The following is an 18,643-nucleotide window of genomic DNA, read 5'->3' on the forward strand; positions in this document are numbered from 1 at the left end:
ATGCTGCCCAGGCCGGCATCATCAAAGGCAACAGACAACCTGAGTGGGGGCCAGGCCTACAAAGGGCACTTTGGATCTTCCAGGCTGAGGTGGGTGGGTGGATACAAACTGACCCACTCCCTGAGGTCCAAGTGCATGTAACAATAACTTTATAGTAGTGAACCCGGGAGCTTATTTCCAGAGCCAGCCGGCAGCCAGGGGACACCCAGAGCAGCTCTGTCTTCCCTGTTAGGGTAGACAGGAGGCAGGCCGAGGGCCATGCTCAGTGCTGCCTGGCTCCTGTCCTTTTGTGTGCCCATGGCCTCCCATGTGGCCTCTATTGCCCTCTTCACAGAGCAGGAGACTGAAGCTCAGAGATGCTGGTTGTGCCTCAGGGCTGTGCTGCTCACCCTTGGCCATACTGTCCCAACAGACCTCTTGAGCCAGGCTGCCATGAAACACAGGCAAAACTAGATGTGACTCAAGGCATCTGTCATGCTACCATGCTTTGACATCAGAGAAAGGAATGCCTGGGCTTTCTGGTGGGACTCTGTCTGCCATTGGTGAAATTGTGTTGAAGAACTTCATACTGGAAATGGATGCCAGATTAATCGGACAGCACCTGGAGACCTGAGGCAGGAGAGTCACAAGTTTAAGGCTAGCCTGGGCTACATATTGAGACCCTGCTTTAAAAAGAGAGAGGAGTGGGGGCAAAAAAGAAGAAAGAAGACCAAACCTGGGACTGTGCTGCAAGCCCCACAGTGCTTAATGCTGCAAAGAAACCAAGCAGGAAGGAGGGAGGGGGTACTGGCCACTGCTTAGACTTTCCTTCCCAGGCTTGCTCCGCCCTGCTCCTCCCCTGTGCCACTGTCAGCATCTCCCAGTGTGACATTGCTTGGAGGCGCCAACAGCAATATTGGCTTTGAGGCAGGTCCCAGCAGAGCCCTCAGGTGGGGGCTGGGATTCATAGTCCCCTAGCAGCCTAGCAGCTGAGCAGCCCAGCGGCCCAGCGGCTCATCCTTCGGGCTTTCCTTCCTCTGGGGAGGGCTGTACTCTGGTTCCTGGCAGACAAGGAGGCTTCACACACGTGGCCTTTGATCGTATCAGACCCCCAGCATTCTCATTGATTTTTGTTCCAAACCCCAGGCCAGGATTACATTCTGCTTTGCCTCCAGCAGGGAAGTTGGTGGGTAGATGGGGCCTCTGTATTTGTACAGGTCTCTCTGTGTATGCATATTATGTGTGTATGTATGTGTGGTATGTATGTGTTTATATGTGTATGTACGTGACATACTTGTATGTGTGTTGTGTGTTTATGTGTATATGTATATGTGTATATATATGCATGTATGTGAACATATGTATGTGTATATATATTTGAATGTTTTAATATGCATGTGTGTGATTATGTATATAAATATGTATACATGTGAATGTATGTATATATATGCAGGCGTGTGTGTATATGCATGCATGAGTGTGTGTGTGCGCGCGCACGCATGTGCCTGTGCGTGTGCGTGTGTGTGTTTTGGCCAGTGGGAAGAAGGCTCACATACTCCTTGATACTCTCCAGTAAGCAGCAGTATGTCTCCTGTTCACTTCCTCACAAGTTTTGGTAGCAATGTAACACAGAATGCATGGTCTGTGATCAACCACCATCAAGCACAGGAAACAGAGCTTGCCCATCCTTCCAGAAGCAGCCAAGTCACTGTCCTTCCTAAGATGCTGGTCTGACGGCCCAGGGCTGAAGACAGAGTCACAGGAGTGTTATCTTGTTTCAATTCTGTAAGCAGCTTAGGGGAGAGGGGGCTTATTTCAGCTACAGTTCCAGGCTATAGTGTATTATTTCAGGGAATTCCCAGTGGCAAGAGGTTGGGGCAGCTAGTCACAGCACACCAACAGTTAAGAACAGAGAGAGGAAATGTGTGCATGCTTGCTCTCCGCTGGATTCCTCCATTCTTATTTAGTACATGTCCCCTGCCAAGGGAATGGTGCTGCCCATAGTGGGCTGCATCTCCCCACATCAATGAACTATGACAGACCCTAGCCCAGACATGGCCACAGCCTGACCCATGAGACATATCCCTCACTGAGGCTTTCTGCCCAACTGATACTAGGTTGTGTTGACAATTAAAGCTTTCCTCATAAGGGCCCAGGGTCGGGGCTGCCATGCCGAGCGTGTGTAGGACTGTGAGGTGATCTGAGGCATGCTAAGAGGTGCCCAGGGAAGCCCAGGAAGGCCTGCAGACCTTCTTCTCTGGGGCTCTCAAAGGCTCCTGGGGGCAGTGACACACAGAGAAAGAATTCCAAGATAGGGAGGCTTCCCTCCCCTCTCACACTCTGTGAGGATAGTGTGGTGGGATTGTTGGGCCCAGGAGTAGGCTGAATGAAGGACAGTGAAGAGAGGTGGTAAGGAGAGCATACAGCCCCCTCAAAGAGAGGCAAGAGAGAACAGGCCCACAAGGCTCCCTCCTGATGCTGTTTCCAGAAGAGTCAGACCCCTCGATTTCTGCAACCACCCAACATTGGCATCTGAAGACATCATGGGTCCAGCCAGGTCTGCAGGTGTGGCAATGTCTGTCCCACACCAAATGCTTCACCTCATAGGTGGGGAAACTGAGGCCTAAGGAAACCTGCAACTTTCCAAGCTCACAGAGGCAGCTGGAAACAGAATGGGCCAGGCCTTCTGTAGGAATGATCCGAGTCCAGAACAGGTCTGGAGTGGTCTTCCATTGCCCCGGACTCTGATTTAAACGGACAAGACCATGTTTCCGGAAGCCCCAACATGACCAAGCAAGGCATCATCAGGTGCTAGAGACAAGCATGGCTCCTCAGGCCTGCAAGGTCTCTGCTTGGGTTCAAATTCTTTGGATATCAGGTACCATATTTTTCAGACTATAAGACGCACACAGTTTTTAGAGCAGTGAAACAAGAAAAACAGTAAAAACAATGGGACATTAAAGTGTACCCTAATTTCACATACACACACACACACACACACACTTACTTTGGAGGGGGAGTGCATCTTATGGCCTGAAAAATATGGTAACCAAAAACTTGCTGACAGTGGCCTTTATGTAATAAGCAGATGTCCACTTCCATGTGCAGTGAGATGGGGAGCGGGGCTGGGATGAAGCCAAATGGCAGAGGACAGGTTTGCTCCCCATCTGCCTCTGCACACCATCGGTTGCCTCTTCTTGACTCCTTACCTTTGTTGTGGCCTCATGATGACAAGAAGGCTGCTGAACCACCAGTCATCACCACGTTTTAAAAACAGGAGTTTTTGCTGAACATGGTGGCACATACCTTTAATCCCTGCATTCAGGAGCCAGGTGCAGGCAGATCGCTATGAGTTCAGGGCCACAGCGGTCTACATAGTGAGTTCCAGGACAGCCAGAGCTACGTAGTGTGACTCTGCCTCAAACCCTGCCCATCCCCCCAAACAAATAAAAGCAGAACTTGTTGAGGGGGGTATGTTGGAGTCTGGACAGGGAGAGAATTCTTACTGTACTCTATCACAACCAAATCCTCTCCAGAAGGCATCTTTACAGATTTGCCCTCGAGCCTCATGGCCCAGCCAATATGCACACACCACACCCCTCCTTCCAGGACTAGCCTGACCCTCCTTTAACGAGTTCCCAGACAAATGGTGCGTTGTGCAGTGGCGCTGGGGTTGGCTCTGTAGGCAGCTGAGGGGAAAGCTGACTCAACTTCCTCATCTGGAAGATGCTACCGATAGCTGTCTCCTGCCTTCCCAGCATGCATTTCCAGCTTTCCTCTTGGCATCCCTTGCTTCTCCTCAGAACTTATTAGAAATGCAGCTTCTCTGGTGAGGAAAGCAGGAACCAACTGGCAAGCTACTCAGTTTACAATGGACTGTCACAGCCTGTCTTTAGTTTCCATAAACAAGACCACTTGAGTGGCTTCATGACAACACTTGCTCACTGTGGTGTGCCTAGCCTTCTGGCCATGTTCCACATGAATGGTGTCATCTGTGTTTGTCGTGCATACTGGTGTTTGACTCAGCTCCCCTTTAAGGAAGGACTGGGGTTTCAGGGAGGGACAGCAGCCAGCCTCCAGCAGTCAAACCACTGGATATGTGGGTCTCCCACCTGTGGGCGGTAGCCTTGCCCGAGCTCCTGCTCCACTCTGGGAAGGCCCAATGGAGAGTCTGTGATGTGGGATACCAAAATCCTGGCCACCCTGCCCCATCTTGGGACATCTCTGACAACTATCTGGCTGCATAGCTTTAGGGCTAGCTGAGGGTGTTGCTGGTCCACCTCTGGGCTTGCCTCTCCTAACCCTCTCCTGTGTGGCGTGACTCAGAAGCCTGCATAGCAGTGGGGACCTAAGCCAATACAATGAGGTACCCTGCCTGATCTCTTTCCAGATGAGGACATGAGGCCCAGAGGTGCAGGAGGGTGGTGTCCAGGCCCTCAGCCACAAGCAAGGAGAAAGTTGGAAAGCCAGGAAATTTCCTAATGTTAGAGCAGCACAGGTTGGAAAGGGTCCAGTAAGATGGCTCAACAGTTAAGTGCGCCTGCTGCCAAGCCTGAAGACGCAAGTTCAATAGGCAGGACCCCCATGGAGGAAGGAGGGCCAAGCTGTCCCCTGACTTCCACATGCAGTAGTGCACCCCACACCATCCCCAAATGTAAACTTTTAAAAATTCCTCTCAAAAAAGTGTCCATCTGTCTGCTGAGTGTAGAGGAATGCAAGGCCAGAGGGTAGGAAATTCTAGTGTTCAGCAGTGCTCTGGGGCCCCAGGGCAGTCAAAGGGACTTTCCCATTGCTGGGGCAGCCCCATGGTCCATCCAAAGTGCTCACGCAACTCCTAGGTGAGGGTGAGAGAATGGGTGACAAATTAGGGCAGGAAGAGCCACCCATTTTCTTGTTTGTGGCACAGAGTGATCAGGGAAGTGTCTGCCAGGGTGATGATCAGAAGTGGTATCTGCTCAGCTGAGGGGTCAGTGGTGAGCTAATGAGCAGGTCCAAGAACCTGATGCGTGTGTTCATCGGACAGGCGTTTTTCCTCACGCGACCACCCTAGCTGTGTACGAGGAAACTGAGGCCAGGCCTTCTCAGTAATGTTGAAAAAGTTACTGCTAGCTCCTCTGGCCCTTAGAAGACTTTGAACATGTTACACAAATATCAATGTCTTAGACTCAGTCACAGGCAGCGTCTCACTTCTTGTCAAATCAGTGGAAAGCCAGGGTGGTGGCTCACACACGCAAACTTGAGGAGAGCTTGGGGTAGTTTTAGACTTTTTTTCACACACAAGAAAACAAAACTCAGGTAAAGAACGGCAGCTCTGGAGTCTGGTTAGAGCACCTCTTGCTCCCTGTGTTCCTGGGCCGGCTCCCTGTGTCTAGCCCACCACCCAACTATAGTGAGGACGTCCTGAGAGGTGCTTCACAACTGGCTATGAAAGCTCCTGGCACAGTGGCATGCTGTGAGCAGAGCAGGCCGTGTTAATCTGTACTAGTAACAGCTCCCTAGGAAGGGACATCTTCACCCTGTCCTGGCCATCTGTCACATGCAGGGCCCTCAGGTGGCAGCAGCTGTAGTAAATGGAGCACAGTCTGGGTCTTATGGGAACTCAGTTGTCAGGCTTAGCGATTAAGAACCCTGTCTGCTCTTCCAGAGGTCCCAAGTTCAATTCCCAGCAACCACAAGGTGGCTCACAACCATCTATAAATGAGATCTGGTGCCCTTTTCTGGTGTGCAGGTGTACATGCAGATAGAACACCGATCTATGTAAAATAAATAAATCTTTAACCAAACAAAAAACAACACAACAACCCGTTTTCAGCCTCTGTAGACCCAACTTACCAACTTCACAAGACCCCTCACCGTCTTTGCTCTGCCTCCCACTGCCTGAGGTATAAGCCATCTCCTTTCCCTACCTACATGAGCTTCAAGACCTGCGGATGCAGAGCAGCACAAATGCCGTGTGTCCCAGCTGGCTGGAAGCTGTAAGCCTGCTTCCCTATAAAAGGAAATGTTGAAGTACTATATTTTTCATCCTTATACTACAACTCTCAAGAATATTTTAAGAATTTATTCGATGTGTAATTATATGTATGTGTATTTGGGGGAGGGGCGTGTGCACACACTTATACTCCAATGGATACAGAAGTTCAAGGTTATCCGCAATTACATAGTTCGAGGCCAGCCTGGGCTACTCACCCAGTTCTGCCTAGAACAAACCTTATATACAATAAACCCCTGAGAACAGTGAGCCACAGACGATGGTGGCACAGCACGATCACAGACCACTTAACGACCCCACAGCCTTGCTGGGGTCCAGCCGCACCCACAGCATTCTTCGCCGTGAGCCAGGCATCACAGCGCTGTGCTACCCGACCATGGACCGCTTTCGCCCTCTCAGGCGCACCTCATCTAACTTCTTCAGCACCGGACTGGACTTCTTGGACGAGGCGCCATAGCTCTTCAGAAAGGCCTCGAACACAGGCTCGGTGTTGGGGTGGGTGCTGAGGAAGGCCTTCTCCAGGACATAGAGGTCGACGCCTTTGTCTTCTGGCAGTCCTGACACGAAGCTCAGGCCAAAGTCGATGAGCACGATGTGCAGCTGCTCCGGGGGCCGCTTCAGGAGCATGTTGGAGGTGGTGAGGTCCCCGTGAATGAGGTCCTGGTCGTGCATTCCAGCCAGAACCTGACCGATTCTCCTGGCCAAGCCCAGGAGGCCCTGTGGGTCCTTTTCAGTCTCCATAGTGGATTGAATATAATCCCGAACAGTCATGGAGTCTTGGATTTCTTCCATATACAAGCAGTTGGAAGCATAGTCCACAAAGAAGACAACCGGGGCAGCGATCCCTGCAATGGACACCCGCGTTAGTGCGCGCTCTGTAGGAAGGCAGGCTTCAGCTGCACAGCGGGACGCAGTCCCAATCTGCTGGCTTTGGAACAGGGTTTAGGAATACTGTGGGGAACGAGACAACTCATCCAGAAGCTTGCCCTGCTTAAGGCCTTCCGGACTACTGCCTGAGACCAGCCCAGGCTGAGTCTGGAACTGTCAAAGCTTGCTCCTCCTTTCTCAAGCCTCCTTAGGGCTGGAATTCATTGCTACCCCCTAAAAAAAAGAAACAAACAAAACAGGAAGCCAGACGGAAAGCATCTTCCAGTCTGAGCAGTTTCTACCTGACAGGGATGCAGGCAGGAGGCTAAGCGTGTGTCATCTCAGACTCTATGCTGCGTGGGTTCAAATCCCAGCTCCCGCCTTAGTGGTTGTGAAACTCAAGGTCCCGTTAGATATTCTATGCCTCAGTTTCCACAACTGTAACGTGGTAACAATACCTCCAGTGAACTCCAGGAGTCTCTCCTGAATGTCAACCACGTTCAGGACAATTTCTAGAAACTAGAGACCTGTCAATGAGATTCCAGGTAGCCACCATCGCCCTCTGGTAAAACTTATAAAAGAAGGTGAAATAGAAAATATGAATACTCTAACTCCATAAATGCTGCCAGGGCAAGAAAGTATTGTCTGCCTGGGCCACAGACAAGGCCTCCTGGTAGCTGAGGAACCTTGGGCACTTTCCCTCTTTGTGCCTCAGTTTCTCTGGAGGACAGTTTTTTGTCGTTGTTATTTGTTTGTTTTGTAAGGAGTTAAATGGTTTCTAAAGATACAATGGTTTTAATTGACACAATGAAACCAGACGTTTATTGAACGCTATGTCAGCATACAAACATGTGACACATATGCCTCCTTTAATGGTCACAACATCCCTGGGACTCCCATTACACACACGGAAACTGGGGCCAAACAACTCGCTCAAGGGCCATTCGGGAAGCAGCGCGAGGAGAAAATGAATCCAGAGAGCCTGGCTCCACACACGCGCCTGTCAGTACACCCAGTGCTTCCAACTATCAAATGGAAAGAGGACGGTAGGCGGGAGCCGGGGAAATGGGGAAACTGAGGCTCTGGGCGCTAGACCACAAGTTGAGAGACAGCTGCGGAACCAAGCCGAATGGCGTCCCGCGCGACGCCTTAAGTCCTTAAGCATTGCTGACCCGTCCCGTCCCCCGGAACTCGGAAGCCGGTCCGTCCGGTCCCGACCCGTCCGTCTTCCCGCGCCCCGTCCCGTCCGCCTCACCCGCGCGGCGGCAGCGGAGCAGCGCGCGCGCCTCCTGCACCGTCCGCCGCCGGCCGAGCCGCGCCTCCAGCGCCGGGTGCCGGTAGCCCTTGGGGAAGCGGTGCTTCACCACGGCCGCGCGGCCCAGGAAGCGGCCGCGGAAGACGCGAGCCTCGGCGCCCTGCTGCACCAGCTCCAGGCCGCTCAGCAAGAGGCGGCTCCGCTCGCGCGCCGCAGCCAGCGCCTCGGCCTCCCCCTCCGCCTCCGGCTCCCGGGACACGCCAGCCATCCCTTCGGCTCCTTCAGACTCTGGCAGGCGCTTCCGCTCGCTTCGGAAATCCTCCGGCCTCTTCCGGCAGGGAAACTGCGCCCCTAGCACACTTTCGCCTTGTGGGAGTGGTTCCGCCTTCCGACCTTTCCGTGCTCAGCCGATCCTCTCCGGACGCGCGACTTGGCTCTTCCCGCAGCTCTTCGTCTATCTCCGTGAGCGCTCGGCAACACTCGGTTAACAGCTTCTCACTTTTCGGCTTTCTCTGGAAGCTCGTTGGTGAAGCTCAGGCTTTGGGACCTGTCTCCAAGTTGAAGGTCCTTTGGGGAAAACTGTCTTGTGGACGTTCTGCTCCTTTCTGTTACGGCCCATCTCTTTCTTTCCTTTTTCTTTTTTTCTTCTTTTTTGGAGACAGGGGCTCACGGTGTAGCTTAAGTTAGCTTCGAACTCGTGATCTTCCCTCTTCAATCTATGGAAACATGCTCTGTAAGCCCGGAGGGAGGAAGAGGCTAGACCGAGTTTTCTACCCAGCGACATCACTAGTGTCTAGCATCAGCAGCCAGCACCATCCCTTTGAGTTGTGGTTTCCTCATTTTCAAAATGAGGGTGCCTGCTTCTGCTGGGGTGAGGGCTTATCAGAATTAAATAGGCTGAAACCGCGATGCTGGTGGACAGGGGCCCCCTACACATGACCTCTGACCTCCCTGCCCCTGCCTCACAACCCTTGGAGCCCTGTTGAAAATACAGAAAATGGGGCTGGAGAGATGGCTCAGTGGTTAAGAGCACTGGCTGCTCTTCCAGAGGTCCTGAGTTCAATTCCCCACCACCACATGGTGGCTCACAATCACCTATAATGTGATCTGGTGCCCTCTTCTGGCCATCAGGTGTACATGCAGCTAGAGCATTCACAAACATTTTTAAAAAACCAAACCAAAAAACCAGAGGAGAACCCTTTGGTCCGGGGTTGCTATGGCACCAGCATCCTGGCTCTGTGGTCCCTGCCTTTTGTTCATACTCACGACGGGTCTCTTTCATACATCAGACCCTTTGTGTGGGCAGAATTTGTTTTCCAGCAAACCTTACCGAGAACCGGTTCCATTTGTAACCCCCAGTGCTCAAGTTTGTAGCTACGTTATATAATTGTTTGTGTCCACAGGACCATCTCTATGGTGACCAAAGCCATCTGAACCCTTGCCTTAGAAATCTTCTATGCAAAGGCGCTGACTAGAGCCAGGCTTGCTGCGTCAGACTGGGTTAGCTCTTTAAACCAGCATCAAACCTTTCAAAGACTCCTTACAGAGCCGAGGATAAAGACCTAAACCTTAATTCAACCCAGGAGCTCTTATAGACCCTCCCTCTCTAGAGTCTCCCCTCCCCGCGCCATACTCCCTCTGCCCAGAGCCTTTGCACCTGCTGTTTCATTGGCGGGTGGGGGTGGGGTGGGGAGTGGGCGTGGCTTTCAGACCCTCCTCATCACCTAGAACCCCATAGACAACCTTTATCCTCAAGTCCAGGGTCACTTCCCCTGGCCTCTCTGAGGAGAAGGAGTCCGATATTATCAGCCCAGGTTTTCCAGTTCCCAGCCCTGTCTCGGATTCCCTTTGGTTTTGGCCGTGCGACTGCTTGATTGACGCCCACTTCCCACTGTGTAACAAGTGGCCAGGCAGAGGATTGTGTGGTTTCCACTCTCCCCCCCGCCCCCCCGCAGCAACAGAGGTGGGGGCTGGAGCAGAATGTCTTAGGGATGGGGGAGGAAAAGGAGAGAGGGGCAGAGCATATCTGTGATCCCATCGCTCAGAGTCTGAAGCAGGAGACTGCAGACCTCAGTGATACTGGGTATGGGAGGTGGGGGTGGGGGGGTAGTATTTAAATTCAAACTTTGACCTTTTAAAAATAATTTTATCTTTTTTTGTGACTTTTTTTTTTCTTCAGTTTTTCGAGACAGGATTTCCCTTGTAGTTCTTGGCTGTCCTCGACTTGCTTTGTAGACCAGGCTGGCCTGGAACTCACAGAGATCTACCTGCCTCTGCCTCCCCAGTGCTGGGACTAAAAGCATGTGCCACCATGCCCTGCTGTGGCTTTTCTTTTCCTTTCTTTCTTTCTTTCTTTCTGCCAAATAATGAGGTGGCATTGAAGGCTTCTGTGTACCTGGGTGCTGAAAAGGTAGTTAGAGCTGAGGGTGGAGACCTTAAAGGCACCGAGTGAGAAAATGTGTTGCCTGGAGTGGTGGGAGACAGGCTGGGCCACAGCTGCCACAGGGGAGCAGGAAGCCCAGAGGGGTGGTTGGCAAGAACCCTCTTCACTTGGTTATTTCCGGTAGTCAGGCGCAAGTTTGAACACCAGCCATGTGTATTCATGCCTCATCCCAAGAAATGTCAGAAAGGAGTGTGGTAGGGGCGAGAGCCTGCTGGTGAGAAGTGGGTTGGCCAGCCACATGCCTCCAGGAGCGGCAAGTGTCCTGCTGAGAACAAGAGCCAATACTACAGACAGCCAGTGTCTTCTATCATGGGGAGGGGTCCCAAGAATGTGGAAATGTTCAGGAAGAGGAAGGGAAATGGGCTGAAGGCCTGCAGCAAACAGTGACTGGGTCCAGGACAGGGACTGTCACTAGCAGCTGTGAGAGCTCACCTCACAGCTAGCTCTGTACATGTGGCGCTCCTAGCTCGTGTGTTTCATCCTTGCTAGAATTCTAACACTGCTGTGGGAGTATGAATGAAAATGGCCCCCACAGGCTCATAGGGAGTTGCACTATTAGGAGGCGTGGCCTTGTTGGAGGAAGTATGTCACTGGGGGTGGGCTTTAAGGCTTCAGTTGCTCAAGCCAGGCCCAGTGTCACTCTCTGTTCCTGTTGTGTTATAATAAAATGTATCTGTTCGGCCTAGGAAGCCAGTAACTGACACAAAGAGACTGAAAGGTAATTCAAAGCTGTAAGCACTATGCAGGGCAGAATCTAAACTGCTACTAATCTAACAATAAACTAAAATAAACTACTCTTCATAAACTACATATATCCCAAGCACTTGCCAATCTGGTACTTCTCGGGCAGCTTCTCTCCTCCAACTCTCTGTCAACTGTTAACCATCAACTCTTAACTGTCAGCTGTCAACTCCTCTAGGCTCCTCCCACCTCCCCTGGAAGTCCCGCCTTCCACTTCCCGTCCTCCTGCCCCGCTGATTGGCTAAACAGTGCTTTATTAACAGTTGTTACATCCACTCAAGACATTCCTCCACAATTCCCCTTTTTAGTCTAATAATAAAAAAATCCTTTTACCTATACATTTATAGTATTACAACAATATACAATATACATACACAAGAACCACAAAGCAACCGTTATATTCATGTTATTCTCATGTCCCATCAGAGACTTGAAAAGGAATAAAGTTAATTACCTGAGTAAACAGGAAGTGCAGGTTAACAGCTTCCAAAATGAAAAAATGACAGGGACACTTTGCTGTCTGAACAGTCACCCAAAACTCTCCAACATGTTGGAGCATCATCTTCAGCCTTCTGGTCCAGTATATCTGACAGACATATTTGTGAAGCAGGGACTATTGAGGACTGGCCTACCCTGCCTTGGCAGAGTTTGGCTGTCAGCTCCACCTGCATCCAAGCTTGCCTATTTCAGGCAGAATTCTGTCTGTGGCAGAAAACAAGGACATTTTTGCCTGGTGGCTGGTTTGCTATACCTGAAGCCATCTCCATAAGGAGATTCCTCAATGCTCATTACCTTCTTTGAGGCAGGCTGGGTGTTGCCAGGAGTCAACCTGTCTCATTGTCAAAGAATCCTCAAAATAGTAAAAAAAAATTCTTCAAATGCCATATTCTGTAGGTCTCTGAGGTTCTTGAAGACCTTATCTAAATATTCTATTTGATCGATCTATTGAACCTAGGGTATATATTCTTGTCATAAAATTGAATAGTACAATGAATTAAAAATAAACTTATTTTACATCAATATATAATATTCTATACCAATGAATTAAAAATAGCCTTGTGAGTAACAATTAAGGCCTTAAGTTGGAGAGTGGATTCAATAATCTACCTTTTGTCCTATCATCCCCATATATTTCTATATTATCAGAGAAAAATCCATGAGTCCAGTCTTGTTCTCTCTCTGAATAAGACCAATAATAGCATAACTAATTCCCAATGAAAATAAACATCCATAGCCCAAAACTTTACCCAACCCCCTTTAAGGGAAATGGGACATCTTTCTCTTTTTAAGTCTTCTTCAGGCTGATTTGAGGCAAATAATACCTATGTAGGGGCCCAAATAAAGATGGGAAAATGGTTAAACAAGTTAGAGATAGCATTTTGTGGTCTAGTCCCTAAATATTAGAAAATTCCAGGCTTAATCAGGAGTTTTCTTCAAAGCTGTCCTGGGAGCTGTTCTGTTCTGCTGATGAGCAGCAATGGAAGCACTTGTGGATGGAACATGAAGAATGCAGGATGTCAGCATCTCAGCATGCTGGAGGATGAGTCCTGTCGGGGCTGATGCAGCCTCAGTATCCAGTTCTGTTCTTCTGAAAATATATAATTTCTCACAAGCATTGTACAGTCCTAAAACTATAAATGCATGAGGTACACAGGATGCCCGGAACGATCAAGGCTGGTTCCTGTACATATAGACTGACTTAAGTTAGCAGTCTTTCTTTCCTCCAGGTCTATTTGATTTCGACCTCCTTCAAAGAGGAAGCATAATATTACCATTACCAAATTACATACAATCATTATTTAATTGAAATCAAAAGAAGATTGTATGGTTCTAAATGTCCTTCTCTAGGCTCTGTGGCGCCTGATGGATAGGCCAGGCCGCTACCTGTCTCCTGAAAAAATGTATCCCATTTTAGAGACAAGCCGGTGGTTGCCCTGAGCAAGAGAAGAGGCATTAAGCTTACACTTTTATGTATATGAATTGTCGTCTTTGAGTTTTTGGGACTTAACTAAACTGAGGTGTCCTTTGTTACCTGTAAGTCCTCTGAGTCTTTTTGCATCTGGTGTGACTGCCACCTGTCCTCTGTGAAAGTAGCTCAGGTTTAGAGAGATAAGCCGGCTGCCAGAGCAGTGACACCTCAACTCAGCATACAAAGGCTTCTCCATGTGGGAGGCGCGCAGCTTGCATGTTTGTCTCCCCATCCAACCCTGGTTCTTCCATAGACAAGCAGAATGTGTATCTTAGGCCAATAACCCTTTGGCACCAGCTCCCAAGGGAAGCTCCACTTTTAAGGAGACTGGCTGGCCTTTTTAGAGCAGTGACATTTTTCCTTACATAAACCTAAAATTGATGTGTATAAGGACATATAATCTATTATTAAGAAAAAGGAACTTACTTAGGAAATTTAATGGAAAAAATTGTCATTTTAAATCCTAGGTTGTCTCTGCAAGTTACTTATCAGCAAGGGATCATGCCTAGAACTCACAGAGATCAGCCTGCTTTTTTTTTTTTTTTCCACATTGTGTTTAAAGATTAAGGGTGTGTGCCACCACCGCCCTGAACAAATGTTTTATCTCAATTGCAGCCATAATCCAGAGAAGTCTCAAGTAAAATTCAAAAGTTAACAAAAACAAAAACAAACCCCCAAAACAAAAACAAAACCAAACCAAAACAAAAAACCTAAGTTTTGGGTCAGTTATGTCAGTGTAGGCTTCAGTAAGTAAAGCCCTGTCCACCATTCTTTTGAATTAAGTTATTGCTAATTCACAGAGGTGGACTCTTTCCAGAGGGAGCTAATGAGTTCTGAGTTCCAGCTGCTCTCAACTCTATGGAAAAAAGTTTGGTACCTCTTCTCTTTTCATTGTTGGTAACTTAGCCTGGCATCTCTCAGCTTTCTGCCCTTCTTCCTGAACAACAAAAGCCAAAGCCAAAACACACACACACACACACACACACACACACACACAAAACCCAAAAAAGCAAAAAACACACCAACCAACCAACCAAACAAACAAACACAAACAAAAACAAAAAGGATCCAGGAGCCCTCTGCCATAGCAACTTGCAGACGATGCTTAATAGTACTTAGCCCCTGCCTAGGTGCCCTGGGAGGGTTGGTTCCCTTTGCCTGGCTCACTTTGCGGTCTACTGGCTTGCTCAGCCTGCTTTCTTATAGAACCCAGGGCCACCACCCCAGGGGTGGCACTACCCACATAAACTGGGCTGTCCCACAATAATCACTAATTAAGAAAATGCCCATACAGGCTTGCCTGCAGCTCAGTCTTATGGAGGCAATTCTCAACTGAGGCTCCCTCCTCTCCGATGACTCTAGCCTGTGAGTGTACATAAAGTTAGCACAATTAGATTAATTGAGATAGAACTTAGCCCAGTCCTCAATATAACCTCAACAATATATAACCTCAATATATAGAAGTGAAGTAGTGAACTAACCAGGCTTGCTAGAAACAGTCTTGTGCCATAATAGAAGTTTATGCTTATGTTAAGGCTTGTTCACTAAGATTGACCTCCAGGTAGGCTCCGTTCCCATAACAAAAGAGGACAAGCCTGACTTACAACTGCCCGTTAGGGCCATTTTCATATCAAAGAACGTGCCACTCAGGGGACCTCACACCAGGACAGACTTCAGTGGGTCATCAAATCCAGGTTCTCTTATGGGGAAATATTTGAATAAGCAACACTGACGACTTTAGGAAATAGCTTTGGTAGCTTGTTTAAATTGTTGAAAGTGTGAGCCAGGCATAGTGGCTCACGTCTTTAATCCCAGTACTCGGGAGGCAGAGGGGTGAATTGCTGTGAGTTCGAGGCCAGTCTGGTCTACAAAGCCAGTCTAGGACAGCCAAGGCGAACACAGAAAGAACCTGTCTCAAAAAACAAACAAACAAACAAAACCACACACACACACACACACACACACACAAAACAAAAAAAAAAAAAAAAAAAAAAAGTGTGGCTTGAGGCCAGAATGTAAGAATCAGGTGAGTGCTATTATTAAAGGTTTTTTTTTTCTTCTTTATTAATCTCTAAACGTTGGAGTGGTTTCCCACTGGGAAAGCATATTTTATTCTATACTATCAGGTGTCAGGAGACTCAGCTCCCAGAGTGGCTGTGGCTACTGGAGCCTTGGGCAGCAGCCCTCAGCTCTTACCGCAATGTTAGCCTGCGGCTTTGGGAACCTTGGCCCTTGGGATGCTTTGTGACCCTCATCCTCAGGACTCAGCAGCTCCCAGGAACTCTTCCAGAAGTAGGGCCGTAGTCCCTCATCCTAGCTCTTCATGACCTTCTCTGTATTTCTACTGGCCCCTGTCGTCTCCCCCATGTCTTCCTCACCACCTCTGGAGTTCTGAATTACTGGGGAAGGGTTCCCTGTCCCATTTTGAGGGAGAATACAGAAATCTACGTTCTGCCTTCAGCAGCAGTTGCGGCAGGACATCTGGAGCAGTCCTGACTGGAACAAGGCCTCCCAGGGCAGGAGTCCTGGCTTCGCTGCAGTGAGTGTCCTCGGAGTGACCATAACGTGACCAAAAACAGCCAGCCTGTCATCAGTGCAACGCGGTCACTTGCCAGAGAAGTGACTGCTCAGCTAATGGCTCCTCTGCCAGGCTTAAGGTCTGAGGGAGGGACCTGTCTGCTGCCACTCACAGCCCTGAATGGCCTGCTCAGAATGGTTTTTACTCACTAGAAAAAAAATAAAAACAAAAACAAACAAAAAAAATCCCCAAACAGACAAACAACAGCAACAAAAAATTAGACAGTGCTTACAATAGAAACGTAAAGAAATCTCATATCAAAACTAAGTCTCTACAGCACTGAGCAGTATTTAACAATGCTTAATGGTACTTAGCCCCTGCCTCAGTGCCCCTGGGGAGGGTTAGGTCCCTCTGCCTGTCTCACTTTGACTGTGGTCTTCTTTATGGGTCAACACCAGGAAACTTTCTAAGCTGGTACTTAGGTGACTAGAAGGAAGGCAACATTCCTCAACGGCTGTCACTGATCATTGTGTACAGGGCAGAACCCTGAAATTCTGTTCTGAATCGCATGCTGGAGCAGGGAATAAAATGCAAGAGGCGTTTTAAAAGTTCCTGTTCACATGGCTTCAGGTTTTTTTGTGGGGAGACACAATAAATAAATCAGATTTGTAGTGTGTCCAAGGCCATACAGGTTTGCATGCCTGCTGCTGCATATACCCGCCAACCCCCCCCCCCCCAGTTGTGTATGTAGACACAGCTGGCCCATAGTTTTTCCTTTTAGGTGATTTTCTCCTTTTTTCAGTTGAGGTGATCAATAGTGATGAAATACATCCTAGCTGTATATCATCCCATAACACATTACTGCAAACTTAATGATTAAAGCAAAATTAATCCCCTTATGGTGTGTACAGAGTGGCAAACTTTGAGAGCAAGGATTCATCAGGCAGGCAGGCAGGCAGAAGGGTTGGGGGAGGAGGCCCGAGCACACCACGGTCCTGGCTGAGGTTTGGTCCTTCACAGGCAGCTGATCTAAGGCGCGCAGGCCCCACGGGTTAGCACCTGTGGGCATCAACACTGGTCCAGTAGAGCCTTGCCCTGGAGGCCTGGCGGGGTGTGTGTGTGGGAGAGGCAGGCGTCCGGCTCCATAGGGCACCTCACACTGCGGCAAGTGGCTTGGTCAGCGAGAATGGTTACGTGGCTAGGATACCAAGAGTGAGGCTGACACTGCCAGCTTGTATACCCAGACTGCAAATGGCAGTTTGTCCATCTTCCACTTGTGAGAAGCCTAGCTCTAGGTCTCTATCACACCTGGCAGAGAAGCCAGGGAAGCGAGTAGCCCTAGGCCTCGAATGCCAGCGGGCAGGGAGCTTTGGGATGCATTTGAAAGGTGCTTCCTCCTTGGGAGGGGCAAATGAAGAGACAAGCACGGTGGCAGGTAGGCATACATGCCTCCTGCATAAAGCGAGCCACGGAACCCAAAAACATGTAGGCTGGTCCAGTCACACAACTTCTATGGATGATGCCACAGGAGCAGAGCAGCCCCTGCTGAACTGGTGATGGTGACAGTTCCACACAGGAAGGTAGAGCCCACCGCATGGGACTGGCCACGAGGCAGAATGGATGGATGGTTGAAAGTGCCACAGCAGGATACTCCAGTTCCCAGGAACAGGACGCAATACTTTGCATCCTAAATGCCCCCACAGGTTCCTGTGAGTCAAATGTCTGACTTGCTGGCTGTTTTTTGGTGGCTGTGGAGACTAGGGATGAAGCTTGGCTGGTGGAGATAGTTTGCTAGGGGCCTTTGAAGGTTAGTCCCACCACTCACTTTGGCCCAGAGCCCTCCGCTTCCTTCGTGATGTGACTTGTCTGTGACATGGGTTTTTGCCAGTATGAACTCCGCCATGCCTTTCCTGCTGTGGTGAACTGAAATCCCCCTAAGGCCATGAGCCAAACAAACCTTCTCTCCTGTAAGCCAATTCTGTTGGTTATTTTGGTCAGGGCATTGCAAAAGTATCCAGGCTTGACTCCAATAAGTGTGCCATCTCCCTTGGCCTCAGTTGTGTGTGTGTGTGTGTGTGTGTGTGTGTGTGTGTGTGTGTCCCAAATGGTGTAGATTGTAGTAATTTCTACCTTCTATGGTGAGGTTAACAGAAAGGTAAAACACCAACAGTGTTGAATAATTATCACAAGTAATTTTACTCCACGGTTTCAGTTTTCAGTCCAGTTATCAATTGTCATAGAATTTGATCGAAAACCTTGCATTCATTATTCTCCTGCATGGGATTTGGGGGGGTGGGGAGTGTGTGTGGGGGGGTCAAATCCCAACCCTCACTGCTTCAAACTATCTAAGGCCTGGCTGGATGGGGCTCCTGGGGGCTGGGATCATCCTACAGAGCTTGGCTTCGAGATGACCCAGAAGCTAGCTAGGACTGAATACTGATGCCACCTTCCTGTCACTCTTGTTAGTATGGGCTTCGTTACAGCATGGCTGACAGCTGGGCCTTGTCATTGCCGTCACCATCATCTTTATGAGACATGTAGCCTAAGCTGCCCTCAATCTTCCTGCTTCACTTCCAAGTTGCCAGCGTTACACGTGTGTGTGTGTGTGTGTGTGTGTGTGTGTGTGTGTGTGCCGCTGTAACACCCAGTCAGGCAGACTCACTTGGAGGCTCAGGGTCCCAGTGTCCTGCTGTCACAGCCCAGCAGTCACCCAGCTTGCTGCTCCATGCCATGGCCTGGGGTACATACACTAAGGAGAGAGTGAAGGATTCGGAGTCACGTTTTTCAAACTGCTCACACCAGGGCTCTTTGCAAACTGTGCGTGAACACATGAGAGGCTGGGGAAGGCTGCGCTCACTAGAATGCTGAGCCCACCTGGG

At 49.4% G+C, this 18,643-nt stretch overlaps 1 protein-coding gene across 1 annotated transcript; it reads right to left on the bottom strand.

The window, feature by feature from the left end:
• Positions 1 to 6,026: 6,026 nt before the first annotated feature.
• On the bottom strand, positions 6,027 to 8,423 carry Tp53rk (TP53 regulating kinase). Its single transcript, XM_051143811.1, has 2 exons — positions 8,094 to 8,423; positions 6,027 to 6,816 (listed from the first exon to the last, which is right to left on the bottom strand). Exons 1-2 carry the CDS (start codon positions 8,359 to 8,361, stop codon positions 6,338 to 6,340), a joined length of 747 nt encoding a protein of 248 aa, XP_050999768.1. The 5' UTR covers positions 8,362 to 8,423; the 3' UTR covers positions 6,027 to 6,337.
• Positions 8,424 to 18,643: the final 10,220 nt, after the last annotated feature.

This window comes from Acomys russatus, chromosome 4 (genome assembly GCF_903995435.1).
Source record: "Acomys russatus chromosome 4, mAcoRus1.1, whole genome shotgun sequence".
NCBI classification, from domain to species: Eukaryota; Metazoa; Chordata; class Mammalia; order Rodentia; family Muridae; genus Acomys; species Acomys russatus.